Here is a 23435-nt window from a genome sequence, read left to right as displayed (position 1 = left end):
ACAAGCACAGGAGAAATATCACAAGAAATTTATTAATTAAACAATTATTTATTCCTAATTACAAATAGAACCTATATCAAAGTTGAACTTTTTCAATGCATTATAATGTATCAAATCATTGTAAAAAAAAAAGAAGAAAAAAAGTATGCATAAAACATTACAAAAATTGAATGCATAGTAAATTGGCTACAAACAATGAGCTGAGTCTCTAGTCAGCTTTACTGAAACAGCAAATTCACAGACTTTTCTCACCATATTTTCACTTTTTTTGGTTTATTTGTACTGCTGGTTTATCCGTGTGTAATGGTTTAATCATTGGTTCCACAATGCTCAGTGAGAATGAAAATTGTACATGTCACTAAATTTGTAATTTGTGTCATTTATTTGGCTGTGGGGCAGACTTTTGCTGGTAACAAGTGGTCGAGGGGCATCAAAAAATTCACAGTCAGTCTCCTCTGGAATGTTGGCACTTCTGGATGAAGTTGGCGAGTCAATCGTGGAGGATTCTCTGCCAGATTGTGCAGGATATGACCACGCATTTGAGGCTGAACCAACAGAGGAGGAGCTCTCAGAAACGTTGAAGGAGTCGAGGCTGAAGGACGAGGAGGCAGATCAGGCGTGAGGTGCTCGGGGCTCATGCAGGTTGAGTTTGGAGACCAGTGGTTTCCCAACTGTCACTGGTTTCCTTTCCTGTACCTCGTCATCCATGTTGGAATAGGTGTAATGAAGGCAGATGGTGAATGTGAGCTCCCTCTACAAAGACAATGAAGAGCAAGAATGTTTTTTTTTTAGCTTTATAGTAAAAATATAACAAGGCTTGGCTCTGAGTTCCAAATTTTTCCATAAAAGTATGAAATAACACTTGAAATAGGAACATAATTCAATGTAACATAAATTCTATTGTTAATGGACTTAATTACATATTTTGCCAAATACTACTAATTTGACTGAGGAGGGCATAAACATATACAAGGTTTCTGCTAGGACAGAAAAAAAAAGTTATTATGAAAACAATAATAACAGTGTCTGACCCTGAGTCTCTGCAGGCATCGGATTCGTGTGTAGAGACTTGGGACTTCTGGTGAAGGAAGATTTTCTTTGATCAATAATAAACTGCCGGCTTCAAGCAGTGTCTCCTGGTTACTCTTCTTCAAGTCAATGTCCACATCCTGCCAAAGTAAGACAGATAAAGGTCAGTACAGTACTTTTTTTTTGTGTGTGCTTCAAGTATCCATGCGTTACGTCCACTGATTTTATCTCCGCCCTCTTGTTGGAAGAGAGCTGTCTTAGGTCTGCCACACCCCTTTCTCAGTGCCTGGGTCACTTACACCTGATCACACCTGGACCTCATTTAACAATCATTGGAGCTGCATATCTACTTCCAATTTCAATGTGTCTGTCCCTTTTTGGCCTTTGAGGTGGTGGTGCTGCTGCTCTGTGGTGGAGGGTAACTGGTGAAATACTGCATTTTATGTGGTGGCATCTTGACACAGCTCTGCTAAAACCTTGATTTTAGTTTTTTAATAGTTGTGGTGACTTTGAATAGAGAAGCCTTGTAGGGGTTTTCTAACATTTATTTTGGTACTACCTCTTACCTGTTTTATGACTAGTTAGGGTGTTTAGTATTGTCTTTTTGTTTTCAGTAGAATAATGAAGTTTTTATTTTCTAGCTAGTGTGGGTTCTTTTTTTTTTCTTTTTTTTTTTTTACTTGGAGACCCTGATGCCTCATTTGCTTTCTTTGTTAATCATCTTTATGTTTATATAAAAAAAAAAAAAAAAAAAAAAAGGGCCACTCATTGTTACATTGAAGTGCTTCGGTAGTCTTTTTGTCACTGTCGTTTCCTTTAATTCAAAGGTTGGGTAAACTTTGTTAATCCTTGTTTCCCTAGACATCAAGTTAAGGTCGTAACATAATGACAAATTAATTCCTGCTTTAAATGCAGTGTATTGTAAAACAAAGATCGCAAGCATGATGAGTCAATACAGGCTAGAACGACTGCTTTTGTGAGTCTTTTAAAATCTCAAATCTTGTGTAATATCGGCTTACAAACCTCAGGGAAGTCGGTAAGCTGAGCACAGCAGGAAACTATTTCTTTGGGCTTCTCAAGTATCCGACTGTAGATGACCATGATGTTGGAGAACTCTGCAGCAAATCCAAGCTGAACCTTCACTCCACAGTCAAACTGCAGGCAAAGGCTCTTTGGTAGGACTACAAAGAGACATTTAAATCATACCTTGAGACAATACTTTTGATTTCAACAAACATTAAATTATCTACAAACATGACAATCGTTCTTGTAATATTTAATAATTCACGCTAATGTTTGTGAAACGAGTACCGTGAGCGACAGCCCACTGCAGGTTTCGAGCTGAATGGGATGCAGAACAGTCAGCGGTTTGTATCTGGTCGGTTAGGGAACGTCGTTCTGACAGATTACTGCGTAGCTCCAGAGCCTGTCTCCCTCGAGTGATCTCACAGCGCCCCATGTCTGATAGGAGTACACATATTACAACATACAAGCATTAATTAGTGCTGTGAGCTTAAACCCAAAGAGGGTTGTCACAACAGGTGTGCTACATCACCTGCCGATGCTGTAACATATGTGGTATGTGGCCGGAGCTGCTACATTCTCAAAATGTTTAACCCCAAAGACAATAGAACTTTGTGAATCTATTTGTAGTATTGCTGCCAATTATTCCTCCATTATACATTTTATCACACAGAAATAGTAACACTGGTTCAAACTGCAACATTTAAAAATGGTTTGAAGTATTTCTCTGGTTAAAGAAAATGTTCCTCCCACATGGAACAACATGGAACTGTTTGTTTGCTGCCATAGCAGGAAAAGCATAGGTGGGACTGATGACAACGATGTCTCTGTTCCATGTTGGTGTGTCAGTAAACTGTGTCATGGAGCCAACGTGGCCCACAATAGGTCTTTCAAACGGCAGACATTTGGACCCGACGTTGTAGGAACAGCACAGGTGTTAATCATAACACTAACAATGGCTCTGTACTGTTCTGGTGAGTGACCGTGAGCCAGCATGAACAAAACCAGCAATCAAAAATCAAAGCAGCCATCAATAATTTGATTATTTACACCTGTGCTTTTCCTACTCTGACAGGTCAAAATATCTTCTGTGAGAAAGGCCTATACCAGAGCCTTCAAGAGGGAAACTTATCAGACTATAAAGGCACAAGCAATATAAATGTAAATGAAGAGGAGCTGCATGGAAGCCACTTTCCGTCCACATGCTGCAGCGTAATGTGACCTAATGACTACATGATAGGATCATCTCAAACATTCAAATGTAAGGCATAACCATACTTTCCATGCAGCACGCCCAGAGATCTCATACTTCATGCGCCTGCTCCACATACCTTCACCCACTCTGTCTAGCATGACCGTGACCTTCTCATCTTCGCAGACTCGCCGCTTGAGGAAGCTTATGAAGATGCCATTTGACACGTCTTCCCTCTTCACTTCGTACGCTTCAGCGTCTACGCATCTAAACACACAGCAAGTTACACATGAGTGACACCTTTAAGCCTAAATCAGAGAGATTAGTTCAGACATGTCTGGTTATTCTGCCATTTGCAACACTGGAGGAGGTGAATTAAAATGCCAGCGGAGGAGAAATCAGCAAACTTACGTGGCATATCCAAACACTATATTTGCCGTCACCTTGAGCAGTCCTGGTTGTACGATGACGTCATCATATAGGTTTCTGAGAAGGAATTCATTAGAGGCATAAATATTTGCAGCAGATGATCTAACCTCAACATGATATTTAAAAAAAGCTGGTACATCAACTCAATAATTACAAATTCATACCTTTTGCGGCACATGTCTAGCAGCAATACGTTAAGTCCAGTCTCCTTCTCCTGCATCCTGGTAAGTATATTCTGTACACACAAACAGTGCTCTGATGTGTAGGAGGCTGGCGCATCTATGGGAACCATGAAACTGTTCCCGTAATTCTCATAACCATGACCAGCAAAGTATAGCAAGCCTGCAGAAGGAGTAACAAATATGTGTTATCGAATTTGATGAAGTGTGTTGTCACTTAGCTTAAGTTGGCATGAACTCTTGGTTAGATTCTTAGTCTTTTTAGCTTTTTGTTGGTAAAAAAAACCCCCCAAAAAATAAGTATTACGTTAGTTTTACACTATATTTTGTGGTACTGTACATCCGTTTAAATCCTTTATTATGTAGGGATAGAGCAGGTGTTTAATCTGTGTTGTAGACTTTAAAAGTACAAACACACATATGATTCACGTTTTGAACATATTGTCCAGATGGACAAGAGACCAACCATAGACTCCCTTGTCAAGCAGCAAGAGGAACTCTGTAACAGCGCTGTGCATCTCCTGCCAGTTGAGGTCGAGCAGGGAAACCACCTTGAAGTCCATTTGTCTGAGTAGGTTGGTCAACTCGTGGACGTCAGCGATGGGAGCACACAGCTGAGTGTGGTAGAGGTAGTTCATATTGCCAATGAGGAGAGCGACTTTGTCTGTGGCTGAGGAGGGGAAGATAAGGCATCATGAAAGAGCTGTAAAACTAAGGAAAAACTCTTGACTGATGGGGGCGGGTTGACCATCTGTTGTAGCTAATGTAATCCTGATCCGCAGGTCGACCTATGGACTTCCTGTGAGTCTGTCAACGCCAACATGAAAAGGTATAAATTAAAACATTTTAAATTATGTTTTTGTTTCATTTTAATTTCTACAGTGCTTAGTAACAACACAAATTGTACACATTGCTTTCTGTTGATCAGATGAGTCCACAATGGATAAAACAGCATGATTTCAACACACACACACACACACACACACACACACACACACAACCTACAAATGCCACCAAGCAGATTAGCTGCTTTGACACAGAAAGCCTTTCACTGATGTACTTACAAAAACAGGAATCAAAGTCGTATTGATGTACAGTATTCTAGTGATGCGGAAAAGAATAAAAAGGAACTAAAATTCTGGTCTAGTTCCTCTATTTCCTTCTATGTATATATACTATCAGAAAATGAAGAATACCTAGACTACGATCAACTTCTACCCAGGATGCCTCAATGATGGAACTGGGGCCTGCATAAAAGTGCAAAACAGGAAGTTATTCACTGCAGTGTTTTATTGGGCGTATAAATGTGCAATGTCCGACTTAATGCTGGTCTGTCTTTCTCTCACCGATGGTGATCGTCGCTGTGTCACTCCAGGCCTCATGATACAAATTGAACATCTTGCACCTGTACTGTCCTCTGTGTGCTGTGGTCACACATGGGATCTACAGGGAATAAAAGAAGATATGGAGACCAAATTTGAGGATTAGTTAAATGTGTTTTGATTATAAAGTCTCGACACCTGCATTAGTTTGGCCTTACGTATCTCATATGTCATACTTGCGTACAAATATACCTTGATTTTTGATTATAATATCCCTTTTATGACAATAGCACAGGGCTTTATATATCTATTGACTTGGTTGTAAAGCTTTTACTCCTTTTAAAAGTATTAAAAAAAAAGTTTTCTGAAATCATTGTTCTACACAGTCGGTAAGCAGTTCACAGCAGTGAATACACCAACTTACCTTGAGAGAACGTGTCTTGTGTTGTGTCATGGGCACCATGTTGTGGTACCACTCGTACTGCACAGGCGGGTTGGCCTCTGCACTGCACTCCAGGAGCAGAGAGTCGCCCTCAGACACTGCTTGGGACTGAGGCTGACAAATGATACGCAGCCCACTCGCTGACCCTGGAAACAGACTGCTGCTGCAGCCTGAGATGACAAGATTTTCGAGGATGTTACATCACATGAGATGAAATAAAAACAAGGGAAACAGGGAGACGAGAAGGAGGAGAGGAGGAGTACCTGGACTCGAACTTGCAGTCTGAACAAAGCGAACATGAGCCCACTGGGAGAAGATAAAGTTCCCTCCGTGGTGGACTCGACAGATATAGTGACCCTGGTGGGCCGGTAGTGAAGGACACAGAACCAGCTCTGGTGTATTCCCTGTCTCATCCAAAATCTAAAACAAGCAAATAATCTATCACCAAATGATATCACACGTGATAAACTAATCACCACATTATCATCCATATAATGTGAAGGTGGCAGATTTAGCAGAAAAGTAACAGAAATATACATAACGCACCACATTACTCTGGGTTTGACCTGAAATCCCATTGTTAGTTTACATTAAAATAATCAAACAAGGTTTGACTGACCTCCTCTTTGCCTCTGAACCACTGGTAGCTGAGTCCAGGGGGACCGGAGGCTCTGCAGGTCAATACCACCCTACCCCCCACTGTGGCCTGCTGGGCCTGTGGCTGCACTGTGATCTGGATCAGCTCTGCCACTACCACACACACACACACACACACACACACCCATAAACAATCATATGCACAGAAAAAATATTTTTATTTAGATGTGGGCCATCACAGTGTAGCTACGCGTTTTATCAGCATCTTAATAAACTGAGCCATCACTAATGTTCTTCGTTGCCAGTGACACTGTGATGAATAGGGGAGCAATAGACAGTATAAGAGAAACAGGGCAGATGGGGCCAGTGCCCCAGTAATAATAAGTCTGGACCCCCTCTGGCCCCATAACTGCGGAAAATATTTTTGCATATTTATTACCCTACATTTATCCCTAGAAAGGGGAAATTGTAATTATTCATAACAGTGATAAAATGTGCGTATGAACTGAATGAGTATCATTGCGTTTATTGTTATATGTGTGTCCTTGGACTGCATTTATATTGGAAGGTGCAACATGTTCCTCAGCAACACTAAATATTCACAGCAATTTGAGGTTTGAGGCCACAGGACCCTTTGACTGCAAGGGCCAGGGATCGAACCACCGACTTTCCGACTAGTGATTGTCTGAGCAAAGAATAATGTGACACCCTGTTTGGAAACCAGCCCAACATTATTTCAGATCCCTTGATTTTTACACTTAAAGAGGTATTTCCTAAAAAAAAGGTTGTTTTCCCACATTTGCATATGACACATATATGGCACATATGCAAATGTAGCATATGTATAAGCACTCACATGTGCTGGTAAGGTACTGCGCAGCTTCCTGGTGGTCCATCTTCCTCAGGCAGTGGAGCAGGAAGTCCAGGGAGCAGGAACGGTCAGCAAGCCGAGCCAGGAGTGCGCGTCCTGGGCTGCCTGCAGTGCTCAGCACCTGCAGTGAGCAGCTGGTCAGCTCGCTCTCACTACACAGAGGGGGAACAATGGGCAGTGTTAGTCTGGTGGGGAGAGTTCAAGGGGCCCAAACATTTTTTTGCAGGAATGTGCAGTATGAGGGACAAACCTGTTTATCACACATTTCATAAATCAAAGTTAATCTCTATACTACAGGATGAAGTGTAAATGTTAAAGTTAGTTATTATGGTGATGGAAAGTGTGGAAATAATGTCGCGTGGAGCGCGTCTGTTAAGTGATGCCTTCAATATCTTACCTGCAGCGGAATTGCGGCTGCTCGGACACAGCGGTGGCCAGCTGCCTCCATCCGCAGGTGGTGTTGTCCAACATCTTTGACAGCCTGTCCAGGACTTGTTCACCCAGACTACCGACGCTCATGTTCCACTGCTCCATCTTCGTATGTGTCTCCACAAACAAACAAACCGAGAGTTCTACCGGACGAACAGGGACCTCTAAGTGAACCTGTAGGCGCTGGAAGTGGTACACCACAAAACTACAAGTTGTAAACACAGGCTCGGGTTTAATAAAATAATGGGGTGCGCGGAAGAAAATCCGCCCGTTAACGATAACGTACGTACGCGACCGGAGATATTAATCGCATTCAGGAAATGAGCCAGGTAACAGCGAAAATGAAACGACGGACTGTGACAAATGTAACTAAACACCGCGACGTCGATTGTTAACTGCGCAGCCACTTGCCGCTTCCGCAATTAACAAACAGACATTTAACAAAGTGAAGAAAACTTACCGACTTTACAAACAAGTAAACAGACCGTTGATCAAATATGGTATGAAGAGAAAGAACGAGTGCCTTTTACATTAACAGAGCTGCGTGGTGCACGGTTTCACCCCATCAGTGTTCTTCCAGTCTTACTAATTTTGTTCCCCAGACGATTTGCATCTCATTTCGGTTCCTCATTTCTACCGTGGCCGGTGAGTCACGTCATCTCCGTTCAATACAGTGGACCGAACTGTAAAAAGTTTGGTAAAGTTGGAAAGAGATTCACAGATTCCCGGATCAATAACTCGTGCGCAAGACGTTGTATTCAATAGCTTCATTGGCACGCAGCGTAGTGTGACCGAACTCACTTAATCTATCTATGGGCTCCTCTTGGTTATTCTACGCTTATTGTATAAAAAAAAGAATATTTTGCATAATTTGGGAGAATTTTTATTGGAACAAATATTCAAAACTTCACTGTTATAAAGTGCAACATCACTACATACAGCAATGGTCTCTTCCTGATTATACTACAATGCTAACTTTTGGAAAAATGACCCTTTGCATTATGTAGAGGATTTTTTATTGGGAAACATATTCAATAACTTCATTGTTATGAACTGTGACCAAAATCACTTTAACAATCAATGGGGTCCTCTTGGTTACACTACACTTATTTTGGTAAAAGCTCACAATTTTGGAGAATTTGTATTGGGACAAATATTCAATAACTACACTGTTATAAAGTGTCGTGTGACCAAAATCACAACATACATCAATGGGCCCAGTCAGCAGATGCTCTATCCTGGGTTGCTCTTGGATTCCCAAGTGTGGAAGCGATATAACGGCTGACCCTACTCGTGAGGTCCACAGCCTCAGTGTGGGCGAGGAGTGTTATGTCTCCCCTTTGGGTTGATGTCTGCAGCCCACCCGGTTGTGTGCCATGGTTTTTGGTTGCGGTTGTTTCTACGATTCAATCCATGATCTTGCCTCCTGCGGGGCATCCTGGATTTTCCACAGTGCCTGTTCAATAGCGGGCATGTTGTGTCCACTCTGGAGGTGTTTGCAGCATCCATCACGGCCGGGCTTGATGGCCTGGACCGCTTCACGAGCAGGAGCCAACCTCTGGTGAAGCACTTCCTGTGGGGGTCCCAGAGACTGAGGCCCCCCACTCAACGCTTCATTGCTCAATGGGACCTGCAAACGGTGTGAGGCGGCCTGATGGGTCTGCTGTTCGAACCGTTGGATCAGGCGTCAAAATCCATCATTCTGCCCTAAGGTTATCACCTCCTCTTTCAGGTCATACTTAAATTATTAGTTCCCTATTTTTTTTATCAATAATGAATTATAGTTATAGATAAACATACACATAAACTATATAAACATTTTATAAAGAGTGCTTTATTATTAGAGTGGCAGCTACCATATTCATATTATAATGTTGTTTGAAGAATGAATGAAAAGGCAAACTTTGCAGGACATTTACTTATTCCTATTTATATATGATGAGTTCGCAAAAAGAAAAGAAAAAACATTGGGAACATGATTTGTGGAAATATGAGCAGGCCATTTCTCTTCAGATATGGGAAAAAGCCAAAAAAAAAGATTGACGTACAAACTGATTCAGTGCAATGCAGTAACCCTGAACCAAATAGAACCACATTTAGGAAATTGACAAAACAATCTCACCACTAAGTAGCGGTTGAAAGCTTTTGATCATATCACATAATCTTTCAAAGTTGAACGTCTACAAATTCATTGCAACTATAAATACCATCTGCAGAAGACGGTTGTGTCGTACAACTGAACGCTCCAGAACAACAAGGACCGAGTGGTGAGGTTGTTTTGCCAAATACTGTTTCCAAAGTCAAGAATGCTTATGATGTTCAGTTTTTGTTGAGAAAGTTTCATTGTTGAGGTTTTACTCTGGATGTATGTTGATTTTTTTTTAACATAACCAACATGAACTTTCTTATAGCTTTCAGGTATTGTTACCAGAGGACCATTGAATATGCTGCAAGATTTTAAGTAACACACTGGAAGTGACAAAGAGTTGGTCGAATGAAGATTCAGTCAGGAAGCTGAACTCTGGCTCTGAACATACAGCATGTCAGGTAATTCAGTCCACCGAGTCTGAAGCGACCCGACGTATGGGAAGAAGCCCTCCGTCAGTCCAGTGACGTCCTAAAACTTCTTCCCTTTATGTAGTCTGTTGAAACGCCAAATGTTCTCCTTCCTCAGACGCGTCCAGTATTCCCAGGTGTCCGACTCCAGCTCCTGCAGCTTTTTGGGCGTCCCCAGGTTCAACTGGAACAACCTGAGTGAAAGATAAAAGGAGAGGGGGATCAGATCAGTGGAGACACACACCACCATCATTTATTTACAAAATGCAAAAAGAGTTTGTTCTAAATCTCCTCACCACTCTGGATATTGATCAGGGGGCTTCAGGTGGGGGTCATCTCCTTGCTTGAGGATGTTGGCCCCTACTGCATAAGAAGTAAGTCTGACAGGGTCTGTACACACCTCGGGGCCTCTCTGCTCTTCTTTCACCATGCCTTTGCCTTTCCCTTTGGCCGCTGTAAACAACGGGAACGAGATATTTGTAATGATTACATAACTATAGAGACATAATTGTGATTGGGGTAATGAGTAGATTGAAAATAGAAAATAAGCCACTGACATTTTGTCATTAACAGTGGTTTGATTGCATATGCAGACACAGGTTATTTAGGTGGGTGCACGAACAGTGATTGTATAGATAGATAGATAGATAGATAGATAGATAGATAGATAGATAGATAGATAGATAGATAGATACTTTATTAATCCCGTAAGGGAACATTTTTTCGATACAGCAGCATTTATAGATACAGGTAAAGCAATAAAACATAACATATAAAAATGCACAATATATACAATACAATAGAATAATATTAAATTAACTAACTAAACAGTAGTGCAAAGATTTAACCAAACAAACAACAGTGTAACGGTGTTATACACTAAAAAAGTGGAGAAAACTAACAACTCGACGCATGTCTCATAATTACAACTAGTTTACAACTGGCACTAAATAACATGTATAATAGATACGGTAACGTTAACGTTACATGTCCTATTTACTCACCAACTTTCTTAGCATATCCACATGTCTGTATTCTGTTGAATACGTTCGTCCTGCACAGCGACGTTGTGATGTTGCTTGTGATGCCTTTTGTTAACGTGGCTATCCTAAATAAACTATAGCCTGACATTTTAAACTGTACTAGAAAACGCAGCCCACCTTGCTACAGTTTGACATTCATAGCTGCTTCAACTTCCGTTTCTCTGCTTTGTGTTTGGCTTCTGTGAACAGTATCTACTGCCCCCCTCTGGACGGGCGGACACACTGCAAGACGACGGAGACAAGTAGTAGCACTTCACACCGACAGGTGGAAGCACTGCCGTACGTGAGCCTGGTACGATAATAACAGAGCAGAAGAAGAACGACTTACGGCTTCTAAGAAGATGTCTGAGTACGCAGCGTCCCAGAAGAGTGCCCTGAAACTGAAAGGTTTAGGGAGCATTTCAGCTGGAAAAAAGTAAGTCGTGTGCCATTTGGTTAAGAAAGATGAGAAAGAAAACACGTCATAGTCGACAAAAATACTTTAACAAACAGGCGCCTGGTATTCAGTCGAGGCTAATGTTAGCATTTTTGCTAATAGAAAAACAGTGTTACGTTAACGTTTATTTGCAATAATTGAGTACGTAACGATTAAGTAATATTTGGGCAAATTCATTGTCGTAATAGCATCGAATGGTGGAAAACCAATGTGACCGTAATACTGTTCGCTGTGACATTATGGAGTGTTACAGATGTGGCTAAAAACATGAGCTAACGTTAGCTAATTTAAGGTTAGCTACGTTAAAACACGGTATAAACGGAAACAAACATAGCAAACACATACTGAAATGTATTAACAGACAGTACATATTAAAACGTACAACTTAGACATCATAACAATATATGTAAACAGGACAAGATTCCATACACACATGATGACCAGTTTGACTACACAGACCATTGTTTAGTTGCCTACATCTGATCTTGTACCTCTATAAGTGTGATCATCTTTCTTTGTCCTCGCCTGTTGAAGGGGGTGATTGGCCTGGCAAAGCCTCTTATCAACTAACTGGCCATTACGTGTCGTTTTTTCAGGAAGAAGAAGAAGGATAAAGAGAGTAAGCATCGCTTGGAGCAGGTCAGCAACAGTCAAAACGACGAGGAGGGGAAAAGCAACAAGACATATGTTGACAAAAGAACCCCGGCACAAATGGCCTTTGACAAGATGCAAGAGAAGAGGGTACGTTATAGTTCTACAGCGTTTAAGAGCTGCAGTGATTGGCATAGCTAATATAAATTGTATTTATTTACTATATTAGCCAATGCCATATTAGTGTGAGGGTCCATACTTCACACACAACCCAGCATGACCAAACCATTTCACACAAGTCGTCAGATTCACGCAGAGGGGATGTTGTAATAATGAACAGTAAACCCTAAAATAGCTTTTTTTATAACACAAAATTTCCAGGCAAACAAGTTTGGCAATTTAAGATGTTGTGCTCTTAGCTTCACAACCAGCAATACTGCAGTGGAACCCAAACACAAAGTTATCCATATGGTTTGTCGATTATTAACTTATGTTTGTAAACTTTTCTGTTCCACAGTTCCACCAAAGTGCTGATTATTTTTGTAAATATCCCTGAGAGACTGTTCTTAACACAGCAGAGTAATCTCAACCTGTAATAGTTTCAAAATGAGTTGGAGTGTGGTTAATGTTTCATAGTCTGTGTATTAGTCCTCACCTCATGACGTTAATCTGTCTCTTTTCTACCCAAAGGAAAGCACAAAGTTCATTGTTTGAAGGGAATGTTGTGACATAATGTATAGAGGAACACACACACACACACACACACGGTGAAGCACCATAACATCTGCTGCCCAAGAACACGGGATGTTTGAATAAAACACTTATTCAATGTCCTACTATCCTGATAGTGATGTTTACAGTGTGCCTAAACTGAAAGTGATTGTGTATTTATTTAAGATTTATTTTTGCAATCATTCTCTCTGTCTCTCCCTAAAGCAAATGGAGAGGATTTTGAACAAAGCCTCAAAGACACACAAACTCAGAGTGGAGGTAAGTCATGTCCGGCCTGGCATTGAGCCATTCAGTCCAGCTTGAGTCCACACATTTAAATTTTGGGTGATCAAAACAGTATTTGTAAATGTCATTTAAAATGAAAGATACAATAAAATGTATGTCTATCGTTTTACAGGATTTCAATCGCCACCTGGACACTCTGACGGAGCATTACGATATCCCCAAGGTCAGCTGGACCAAATAGAAGAGGAGCAGTTGGTCACTTTGTTTTTGTTCATCACTTGTCCGGCACATCAAATTTTTATTTGCTAGTTTTATATATTTACTATTAAAATCCTTCAATTGTCACTTATGTTTTAATTTCCTGTGTATGCTATAAAGGATTTAAGTAAACGCATATCTTCTGTGATTCTTTCTTACATTGCAAACATCCGCAGATCAGCTCATAATACATACATTTAAAATGTGCATGTGTGTAAAATAAAATGTACCATACAAAAGCTTGGTTTTTAAATGAATACATATTTTAATTGAACTGGGACGCTGCACAAATGGCACACATACTGTAAACCAGAGAAAACAAGGTACAGTCGTCCAAGTTGAATCATTTGGGGCGGCACAGTGAACATCTGAAGGTACCAACTCATAGTCAACACGTGTAAGACTTTAAATAGTTGGTAAACATACATTTTACACTTTGTGTCAAATAGATGAAGTCACTGGTTTAACACCACTAACAAGTATTACAGTGAAGTTTTACACCAGTATGCAAAACAGTAAGAAGCTGCATCAAACAACAGGATTCTCAAAATGTGTATTAAGAGATGTGAAGTTCAGGATCTTAAAGTTTGTTTCATACAGTTCAACCTCTTTCGTTTAATAGGCGGTAGTCTTTTCTCAGACTAGAAAAGGTATTTTCTTTGTTTCTTGTGCTGTCAGAGTTCACTTCGGCCCCAGCATCTCGCTGGGCTTCACCCACTGGTCGAACTGCTCCTCGGTCAGGTAGCCCAGCTCCACGGCCACGGCCTTCAGCGTGGAGCCCTTCTTGTGAGCCGTCTTGGCAATGAGGGCGGCTTTGTCGTAGCCGATGTGCGGGTTGAGAGCGGTGACCAACATGAGAGACTCGTTCATGAGCTTGTTGATCCTCTCTCTGTTGGCCTCGATGCCCACCACGCAGTTGTTGGTGAAGGAGACGGACGCGTCCCCGAGCAGCTGCGCCGAGTTCAGCACATTCTTGACCATCATGGGCTTGAAGACGTTGAGCTCAAAGTGTCCGTTGCTGCCTCCGATGGTGACCGCCACGTGGTTTCCCATCACCTGGGCCGCCACCATGGTCATGGCCTCGCACTGCGTGGGGTTCACCTTGCCCGGCATGATGCTGCTCCCCGGCTCGTTCTCCGGTAAGATGAGCTCCCCGAGGCCCGAGCGGGGCCCTGACCCCAAGAAGCGGATGTCGTTGGCGATCTTCATCATGCTGACGGCCACCGTGTTCAGCGCCCCGCTCAGCTCCACCAGGGCATCGTGGGCCGCCAGAGCTTCGAACTTGTTGGGAGCGGTCACAAACGGCAGGCCCGTGAGAGACGCCACGGTGGACGCCACCTTCTCAGCGAAGCCGATGCGGGTGTTGAGTCCCGTCCCGACCGCTGTGCCCCCCGCCGCCAGCTCGTACACCCTGGGCATGGCAGCCTTCACTCTCTCGATGCTGTACTTCACCTGCTGGACATAAGCACTGAACTCCTGTCCGAGCGAGAGCGGCACGGCGTCCTGGGTGTGCGTGCGTCCGATCTTGATGATGTCTTTGAACTCTTCGGACTTGGCGGCCAGAGCGGCGTGCAGGGTCTGCAGGCCGGGCAGCAGGACGTGGTGGACCTCTGTGGCTACGGCGATGTGCATGGCTGTGGGGAAGGTGTCATTGGAGCTCTGGCTCTTATTGACGTGATCGTTGGGGTGGACAGGATCCTTGGAGCCTAGTGTTCCTCCTAGGATCTCAATAGCTCTGTTGCTGATCACCTCATTGACGTTCATGTTGCTCTGAGTCCCAGATCCAGTCTGCCACACCACCAGAGGGAAATGATCGTCCAGTTTACCAGCTGAAACCTCGTCTGCTGCCTGGATGATTGCATCTGCAATCTTTGGGTCGAGGCCGAACTCCTTGTTGACTTCAGCAGCCGCTCTCTTCAGGACACCGAAGGCCTTGATCACTTGGATCGGCATTCTCTCACTTGGTCCACCTATCTTGAAGTTCATGGTGGATCTGACAGTCTGGGCACCGTAGTACTTGTCAGCTGGGACCTTGAGCTCACCAAACGTGTCCCGCTCGATCCTGTACTCTGAACTGGCCATTCTGGACGTGCAGACGTGGAGTTTGCAGTTGACGCTGACTCTTTGTAAAGTCAGGAGGTTGCAGTTAAACTGCTGGACGCGTCTCAGAGAGCGAAACATGGCTTCTCACTAGAGGTGAATTCGGGGGGAGGTCAACGCAGCCCTTCCACTTTATGATCCGTCATTGGGTGAATAGGAAACTAGTCAGCGGATCAGCCAATAGCGAGGCAACAAAGGCGGGTCTTCCGCTGTGTTCGTCGTATCGAATGTAAACGATCAGCCTGCTTCATCCGGATCAGTGAAGCTTCTCACAACGTTACAGGATTTTATATCCGGTATGACAACGAAGCACTATTTACTTTGTAGAATAAAAGTCTGTAACTTTAAATATTTTAATACATTTTAAATGTATACATGTATCCAACAGACCAACCTTTTATGTAACACTGATACGATATATCTTGGAATAGAAACATTTATAGTAATCTACAAAGCCTTGCAAACTTGTTTTTAGTTTCACAGTTTATTTTCTGTGTTAATTCTTCAAATTTGTATATAATATTGTGTAAACCAAATAAAGTTGTTGGGGGATAAGTCAGTAACACCTGAAAGCATTTATATGTTCTGAATGTATAGTGCACAATGTTTGTTTATTGTGTCTAATGACACTGGAACTTAAGAAAGTTGAATATATTTGATATATAATAGTTGATATATGTAACCCCAGTACTTAACATGAACCCAACTGGGGACAGAAACCATACCAAAAATTAGGATTACTTTTTAATTCTAAGATGTAATTAATGTACATTGTACACTCTACAATGAGAATGCTGCAGTAGATATACGCTGTACCGTGAAGCAAGGTGCTGGATTGAGTTTGCAAATGAGTTTGAAGAGTATATTCAAATGTTGAGATATAGGAATCTAAAGGGGAGGAGCTCTGTGCGATCTGCACAGACTGCTTTACTTATTCTGGATAACTATTGAGGTCCTACATCGTGTGACACTTAGGCCTACTTTTATGGGGATATTGTCCCAACATTTATGATCGGATAGAATTTTTAACTCATTTTGTGACCGTAGAGATTTGTTTATTTTGTAAAGAAATCTATTGTATAGTCATTTAATTGCAATGACGATTTTAGTTAGTTACGTTTTTGCATCGAGTAGAAAACCTTTTTATTTTGAAGAGTAAAAACGTTATTTCACCGGAAGTGCTTTGACCGTCGTTGCTATCTTCACTGCGCCGTCTCTTCTCGCGGTAACGTTAGTAGACTGTTAGCTTTGCTAGCTAACCCCATCGTTTCCAGGTTTCGTGTCGACCTGAAAAAAACAAGCAAACGAAGAGAGAGGCACAGAAAGGCGACGCAGCCGACTACTTTTTAAACCCCAGGCTGCACTGAAGAGCGGGACAATGCCACACAACTTCCAGCCCGGAGACCTGGTCTTCGCTAAAATGAAGGGGTACCCCCACTGGCCAGCCAGGGTAAGCAAGTAACGTTAGCAGCAGCCGGAGGGGCGGAGGGGATGAGCTGCTGTGTATGGGTTCTGTATGGCTGGAGACGGTTCTGTCTAACATGGAGACCACACACATACACTACTAGATATTATTGTTGTGCTGACAGGTTGTGTGCTTCAGGCCCACAGGCATAGTGCACGAGCAGTATCATTTGCACGAGATGCTGTTGGCCTGTCGTTAAACTGCAGCGAAGCTAACGTTATTTTGGAAAATGACGTTGGGAGATATTTGCAATTTTTGTCCCCCCTCTTCTGAACATAAAGATACCACACGTCCATACAATTTTTTAACCAGTTAAAAGTTGCAGTGTTTTGTTTTCAAGAGATAATAAACATGAATACATTTTAGCATCATGTTTGGGTCCCACACTTGTTTTGCAGATTGAAGATGTGGCTGATGGGGCAGTGAAGCCGCCTCCTAATAAAATCCCAATTTTCTTCTTTGGGACACATGAAACGTGAGTACAGTACTGTAATTACCAGTTGTTAGAGAAATAAGTTATTTGTATGCACTTCAATGACTATGAATGGGTTTAGCTTTTTATCTATGTAAAAGGAGGACATTTAAATACAAAGTTTGCTGAAATTCATGACTCGAGTGTTTTTTTTTGGTCAGGCATAGTTGAATAGACTATGCTAATTTAGTATGTAGGACCTGACCTCACCTGTTTGCATGATACCCTTGTGGTGTTACTTTAATTTGACACAGTTGCTTGTCAGTCTGCTCTTCTAAGCTGTATTCTTCTCTGAAGGTTCACAGTTAACCGTTGACTTCCTTCAGTCTCAGTGTGCAGTATGCTTCTGAGAGATGTGTTGATATGTCTGATCTGGCATCAGACGCCATCTGTCTGACAAGATGGCACCTGCAGTATATTAGTCCATCACTAGGTGGCACAGTCTGCTCTTTCAAAGGCTCAAGTCAGTGTAAAGGGTTAACCTGATTTTTAATTTTTTTTGTTAATATAATAGTTTTTAGTTATTTTCAACATTTTCTTTTATGTCACCGTTTCACAGAGCATTCCTTGCAGCAAAGGACCTGTTTGCTTATGAAAAGTACAGCGAACGCTACGGAAAGCCCAACAAACGAAAGGGATTCAATGAAGGTTTATGGGAGATCCAGAACAATCCACATGCCTCCTACAGCGCCCCGCCGGCAGTAAGTTGCCTAGATGTCAATAATCCTAAATCCAAAAGTACCACAGTTCAACATTAACTCTTAAATATACTGTAAATATGGACTTTGAAGTTAAATCAAGGTGTGAAACCTGAAGGTATTTCCTAGTCATTCGTGCTCATTTGTTGCTAAAAAGTAATATTTTTATTTCCATTGTTTTAGAACTAGCATGCAGGTCTCTGCTAGACAGTAACTTTTGAAGCCGTTTGAATAACCTTGGTGTTGAAAGCTACAAATGAACTTGTCTTGTCTTTTTTTTATTAAAATGCTGCAGTTCAGACTAGGGCGTCCTGATGCCCAGCAGTTTAAGGTGTGATGCTTACTGCAACATTTAATACTCAATTCTTATCAGGGAACTTTGCTGCATCTCTGTCCCCATGTTTCATTTCACTGTCTAAGGCTAACTGTAAAAGGAAACGTACAATGTCACAAAATTTGTATTAATCTTCTAATTGGTTCTTTTTTTGCAGCCAGCCAGCTCGTCTGACAGCGAGGCCAACAATGCTGGAGGAGGAAGTGACGAGGATGAAGATGAAGAGGAAGCCCCGGTGCCTCAGAAAGTAGACTCGGCGAGCGATGTGGACTCCGATTCTGGAAGTGAAGACCAAGGAAAGGGTGGAGGAGTGAAGCGAAAGCCACCACCTGCTAAGGTAATTGACATTTAATTTGCAACACCGCTTCAACTAAACAGGCTTTCCAATAAAGCGTGCTTCCATTAGACCACGCTATAACTATGTCATTGAGCGGAATTGAAAATAGACTAATTGGTCACAATTGTGGGTACAAAAGAGCTGCACTTATCACACTACACAACCGGCACCAGTTAGCATAACACTGAGCAATGCTTAGATATATTGACTGAGAAGTAGTCTGCTAATGCATAAATGAAAACAGGATTATTTACTGAGTTGTTGTTGTTGTTGTTTTTTTTAGCGGCCTCCCGCTCCAAAGAAGGCTCGCGGCTCATCCAGCGACCGAAACGAAGAGGAGAGTGGATCCCCCTCTGAATCAGAACCCACGCCCTCAGACTCTGACTCTGGCAAGAACAGTGACCAGGTTATTACACACATGGATGCACACAACATGGTATGATTGTTGATTAAAACTTAAAACAGCCCATAAATGTGACTGGTTTGTTTTCTTCCAACAGGATTTTACTCCAGAGAAGAAAGCTGGTGTACGGAGTGGGAAGAAAGCAGGAGGCAGAGGGAAGAAAAAGGTGAACCATCAGCTCCCCTGCACATTCAAAGTTGTTATGATTATTTTTTCATTTATCTCTTCCCCTTTCTATCTGTAATGTTGCAGAAGACTTCGTCTGGCTCAGACTCAAACTCGGGATCCGGGTCAGAGAAGAAAGCAGTGGACAGCGACTCGGAGGACGAGAAGCCGCGGCCGGCTCTGTCTGGCTCTGAATCCCACTCTGCCTCAAAGTCCGAATCAGAATCTGACCCACCTCCCCGGAAGGCCCCACAGGCACGCAAAAAAGGTGTGGGTTCAGTCCCGTCTGATTGGAGTGATCGATGTCGTGTGACATAGAAGGAAAGATTTCATGCTCTTTGTTTTGCTCTTGTAAATGTGCTCAGTGCTTCTTTTTTTTCCCCCACCCACAGAGAAGCCAGCACCAAAGCCTCGTGCACGGAAACCCAAACCCGCTCCGGCAAAACGAGCTCCCTCACCCTCTTCCGACAGCGACAGGTCAGGCAGCTCCGCAGATTCTTTTTCCTATTGATGCCCCACATATTATACATATATGTGTGTAATGTGAATTCTGAGGAGCATAATGGTTGCTCTGTTTTTTTTCCACAGTGACAGCGACAGTGACACCGACCGCATCAGTGAATGGAAGAAACGAGACGAGGAACGCAGACGAGACCTGGAGGAGCGCCGGAAAAAAGAGGAGGCAGAGGAGCTCCGCAGGCTACGCGAGAGAGAGAAGGAGGAAGACGAGCAAAAGAAGAAAGACAAAGATAAGGGTAAAAAAGGGAGCGACAGTGACAGCAACAGTAGCTCAGATGAAGGTGTAGACGAACACCCATTGAAGAAATCCAAGAAACCTCCTCCACCCCCAATCCCTGCTCCCTCGGACTCTGATTCTCCAGCACCAACTGAGGTACAGATGCTAAAAAAACCAACAACAATGTGTTAGATTTTGATTTATTCGAAGCAATAGGACTGCAGGTGACTCTCTGTGCTATTGACACATGGGACTTCTTGTGCTTTTTCTCGTCAAAAGTCTAAGAAGTCATCCAAGAAGCCCGACAACCAGAAGAAGGCAAGAATAAAGAAAGAGAAGGAGAGAAAAGACCGGAAGGAGAAAGAGATAAAAGAGAAGAAAGCCAGGCGGTCAGAAGAGAAGTCTCGGGCGAGGTGAGTCCACAATGGGGAAAAAGACTATGGTATGCGAAACTCATTAGAAGAGCCTGATTAAAATGTAATGTACACAGATCACAGAGTTTCTCTCTCTCTCTCTCTCTCTCTCTCTCTCTCTCTCTCTCTCTCTCTCTCTCTCTCCCCCTCCCTCCTCTCCTTTCAGGTCTAAGCCTGAAAAACCCAAACGCAAACCAGAGAGGCCGCCAGAGAAGAAAGTGGAAAAGAAAAGGGGTAAGTGTTTACATAACACAAAGATCAATTCTGAAAGTATTAATTCAGCAGAGGATCATGACTCTTACTCTGTGTGTCCGTATGCAGAGCCATTGCCAGAAGAAAAGCTACAGAAACTTCACAGTGATATAAAGTTTGCACTCAAAGTGGACAACCCAGTAAGTGACATCTATGATGTTGATACAGTTTCCCATTTTTCTGTGTTTTTAAGGCAGCAATAAAAGTGAAATATTATGTGTTTGTAGGACATAGACCGGTGTCTACAAGCTCTGGATGAACTTGCAGCTGTGCCCGTCACCAGCCAGATCCTCCATAAGAACGCTGAAGTTATTGCCACTCTAAAAAAGGTGCATTTTCTTGACTGTTGTTTGACTATACTTCTTATTTATGTTTGTAAACTCAGTTTGCATTATTCGGAATATTACTGTTGTTTTCCAGAAATGACTCTTCTGTAGTGGGGTTACCAGTAGTATTTGTGACTGTAGGATAATACACTAATCCACTGCTTAATTCTGCTTCTTTATGAGATGATACAATGTAAGTACAAATACCAGGACACGATAGTCTGCCATGTCTGCTGTGTTTTTTGTAATAACTCCATATAAACATGTGGTTACTTTACTTTTCTAGTTTTATTGATTTACTGGATTTTATTTATTCCCTCAATAAATTTACAAGATGTTAAATGTGGTATACAGGCATACCTTGTTTTGTTGTCTTATAATCAGAGTTGTCAGGGCAGGACAGTATTTATTTTTCATTTAAATGATCCTCGTTATTTGCAGCTTCTTTCATGTTTTTTTTTGTGTTATAGATCCGGCGGTATAAAGCCAGCAATGCAGTCATGGAGAAAGCTAGTGAGGTCTACAACAAGTTAAAACTCCGCTTTGTGGGAAAGATGGAGGTGGCAGCTAAACCTGAGGATAAGGAACCAGAAGATAACGAGAAGGAGACAAAACACACAGGTAACAAGTCCCACCTTGGATCTCGCCTCCATCTGGTTTGATATTATCTACACTTTTATTTGTATTATTCTTATTTTAATCTACATTCACATTTTTCTAGACTCCGCTCCGGTGAATGGGGAATCAGAACAGAAAAAAGATGATATAGAGGAAGAAGAAAATCCCAAATCACCTGCTCATGAGGAGAATAATGAGGATACTGCTTCAAGTCCAAACAGGTAAACACCCCATGTGAAGCAAAATACTGCATCTTTGCTCTGCATGTAATTGTCATGGGCAGCTAACAATAGAAGATAGCAGATCCTGCTACATGGACAATAAAAAAACACAGGTATCTCCCTAGAAAAATGCTTATTACGGTTATGGTGGGACCTTATATACAGTCTATGGGTGGGTACCATTTCCTCACTATGACGAAACTCACACAAAACTTTAATACACAAGTAAACACAATTTAAGCACAGCAGTGGTTGTGACTGATTATGTGCTCTGTTTAGACGAAGCCCAGACAGCCCTGCTGAACCAAACCTTCACACGCATGAAGAAGCGGACAACTCCCTCTCTGCAGAGACAGAACCACCCGCTGTAGAAAGCTGAAAGACCCTTAACCACCACCACTGCTGTGGACCTAGTGCGAAAGATGGTGGCCTCCTAGTTTGACGTCATACTGTGCTCCTGGCCCAACAACATTGCAACACACGCGCACACACACACACACACACACACACACACACACACACACACACACACACACACACACACCCCCCCCAGCGTTTCCTACAGTATCTGTTACGTCAATGTTGATGTTTTGGATATTTTGTACCGTAATGACATCAAACCAGAAGGCTCTGTCGCTCAAACTGTTTGGTCCATTATTTATCACGGCAAAAAGGAAAGCTTATTAGTGTGGTAGTTTGTGGCGCTGCGCAAACTCCTTTTATTTCTGAAATTGTCCTTTTTCTTTTATACAACACTCGGCCCGTCCTGGATCTTCACCCCTGTACCCCTGCTTCTGGCTACCTTGTTCTTTCTACCACATGAACTCCTATTTTGATCTTTTACACTGTATGTATATGGAATGATTACATTTTGAAGCACTTCTAACCGGAATTTAGGCTGGGGGTAGTATGAGATGAAACTTCAATCATTTTCGTGGGAAAATGGAGCCATGCCATTAGTTTTTTCGCTTGAAAGATTTTGTGCAGCCCTTACATCTGTTGGCTTCAATTTTTTTATAAAGTCTACAAAATATCACAAAGGCCTCTTGTCTGTGTGTATGACGTTGTGAGAGTGGTAAAGTACTATTTGTGAGTCTTTTATGTTAAGTATTTTTTTTTCTAATTATCTGGTCTTGATCCAGTTAATCCAGTCTGAAATGTAAAGCCATTAACTGAGTCACTTAAAAATGTTTTACAACTGAGGTCCACCTACGTTTTTTATAGCCTTGTTTGCAAATATTGGCATTTACAGTTTTGTCTAAAATAATAATTGCTGTGGAGTTAAACACCTTGCACTCTCGTCTCCCCATAGTGTCTGCTTTCAGTAACTTGCTTAATAAATGGAATAACTGTACAGATTGAAAACTGCCCTTAAAAGCTATTGAGATCTCTTGTAGCTGCAGCCTATTTTGACATTTTCCTGTCATAAGCATACAACAGGTGTTTTTAGTGCTATGTAAATTGTTAAAGCATTTCTATGACTTAGTTGAGACTTGAATAAAAATCTCAGCATGGTTTTGTTTCTATCTCAATTCTTAATT

The 23435-nt window shown here is 42.1% G+C and overlaps 5 protein-coding genes across 7 annotated transcripts; 2 read left to right on the top strand and 3 right to left on the bottom strand.

Moving 5' to 3' along the window:
- Nucleotides 1–39: 39 nt before the first annotated feature.
- On the bottom strand, nt 40–8135 carry malt2 (MALT paracaspase 2). The gene is made up of 15 exons (XM_068707268.1): nt 7482–8135; nt 7070–7236; nt 6236–6366; nt 5880–6036; nt 5599–5786; nt 5199–5295; nt 5049–5099; nt 4319–4522; nt 3838–4015; nt 3656–3730; nt 3384–3511; nt 2341–2490; nt 2053–2210; nt 1032–1169; nt 40–753 (listed from the first exon to the last, which is right to left on the bottom strand). Exons 1-15 carry the CDS (start codon nt 7616–7618, stop codon nt 613–615), a joined length of 2100 nt encoding a protein of 699 aa, XP_068563369.1. The 5' UTR covers nt 7619–8135; the 3' UTR covers nt 40–612.
- Nucleotides 8136–9327: 1192 nt separating this feature from the next.
- On the bottom strand, nt 9328–11262 carry mrpl54 (mitochondrial ribosomal protein L54). Its single transcript, XM_068707097.1, has 3 exons — nt 11074–11262; nt 10366–10522; nt 9328–10263 (listed from the first exon to the last, which is right to left on the bottom strand). The coding sequence occupies exons 1-3, from the start codon at nt 11198–11200 to the stop codon at nt 10131–10133; spliced, it is 417 nt and encodes a 138-aa protein (XP_068563198.1). The 5' UTR covers nt 11201–11262; the 3' UTR covers nt 9328–10130.
- Nucleotides 11263–11419: 157 nt separating this feature from the next.
- Nucleotides 11420–13486, top strand: fam32a (family with sequence similarity 32 member A). Its single transcript, XM_068707267.1, has 4 exons — nt 11420–11527; nt 12145–12289; nt 13076–13129; nt 13269–13486. Exons 1-4 carry the CDS (start codon nt 11454–11456, stop codon nt 13335–13337), a joined length of 342 nt encoding a protein of 113 aa, XP_068563368.1. The 5' UTR covers nt 11420–11453; the 3' UTR covers nt 13338–13486.
- Nucleotides 13487–13595: 109 nt separating this feature from the next.
- fh (fumarate hydratase) lies at nt 13596–15590 on the bottom strand. Its single transcript, XM_068707266.1, has one exon. It carries the CDS (start codon nt 15533–15535, stop codon nt 14036–14038), a length of 1500 nt encoding a protein of 499 aa, XP_068563367.1. The 5' UTR covers nt 15536–15590; the 3' UTR covers nt 13596–14035.
- A 1064-nt stretch (nt 15591–16654) lies between these two features.
- Nucleotides 16655–23409, top strand: hdgfl2 (HDGF like 2). Of its 3 annotated transcripts, none has more exons than XM_068707264.1 (17): nt 16655–16904; nt 17318–17394; nt 17951–18092; nt 18385–18420; nt 18581–18760; nt 19044–19166; nt 19261–19329; nt 19419–19596; nt 19721–19805; nt 19917–20220; nt 20344–20477; nt 20644–20711; nt 20799–20869; nt 20957–21058; nt 21526–21676; nt 21777–21894; nt 22174–23409. In XM_068707264.1, the coding sequence occupies exons 1-17, from the start codon at nt 16833–16835 to the stop codon at nt 22271–22273; spliced, it is 2010 nt and encodes a 669-aa protein (XP_068563365.1). In that variant the 5' UTR covers nt 16655–16832; the 3' UTR covers nt 22274–23409. The 3 variants fall into 3 exon arrangements, with proteins under 3 accessions (XP_068563365.1, XP_068563364.1, XP_068563366.1); XM_068707263.1 differs by having other exon boundaries at nt 16656–16904; nt 19416–19596; XM_068707265.1 differs by lacking the exon at nt 18385–18420 and having other exon boundaries at nt 16656–16904; nt 19416–19596.
- Nucleotides 23410–23435: the final 26 nt, after the last annotated feature.

The sequence above is a fragment of the Cebidichthys violaceus genome, unplaced genomic scaffold (assembly GCF_023349555.1).
Source record: "Cebidichthys violaceus isolate CVI_PGR_0920_01 unplaced genomic scaffold, fCebVio1.0.p SCAF_13, whole genome shotgun sequence".
NCBI classification, from domain to species: Eukaryota; Metazoa; Chordata; class Actinopteri; order Perciformes; family Stichaeidae; genus Cebidichthys; species Cebidichthys violaceus.
Note: the sequence above shows the minus strand (reverse complement) of the source record. Positions and strands in the feature narration are given on the sequence as shown.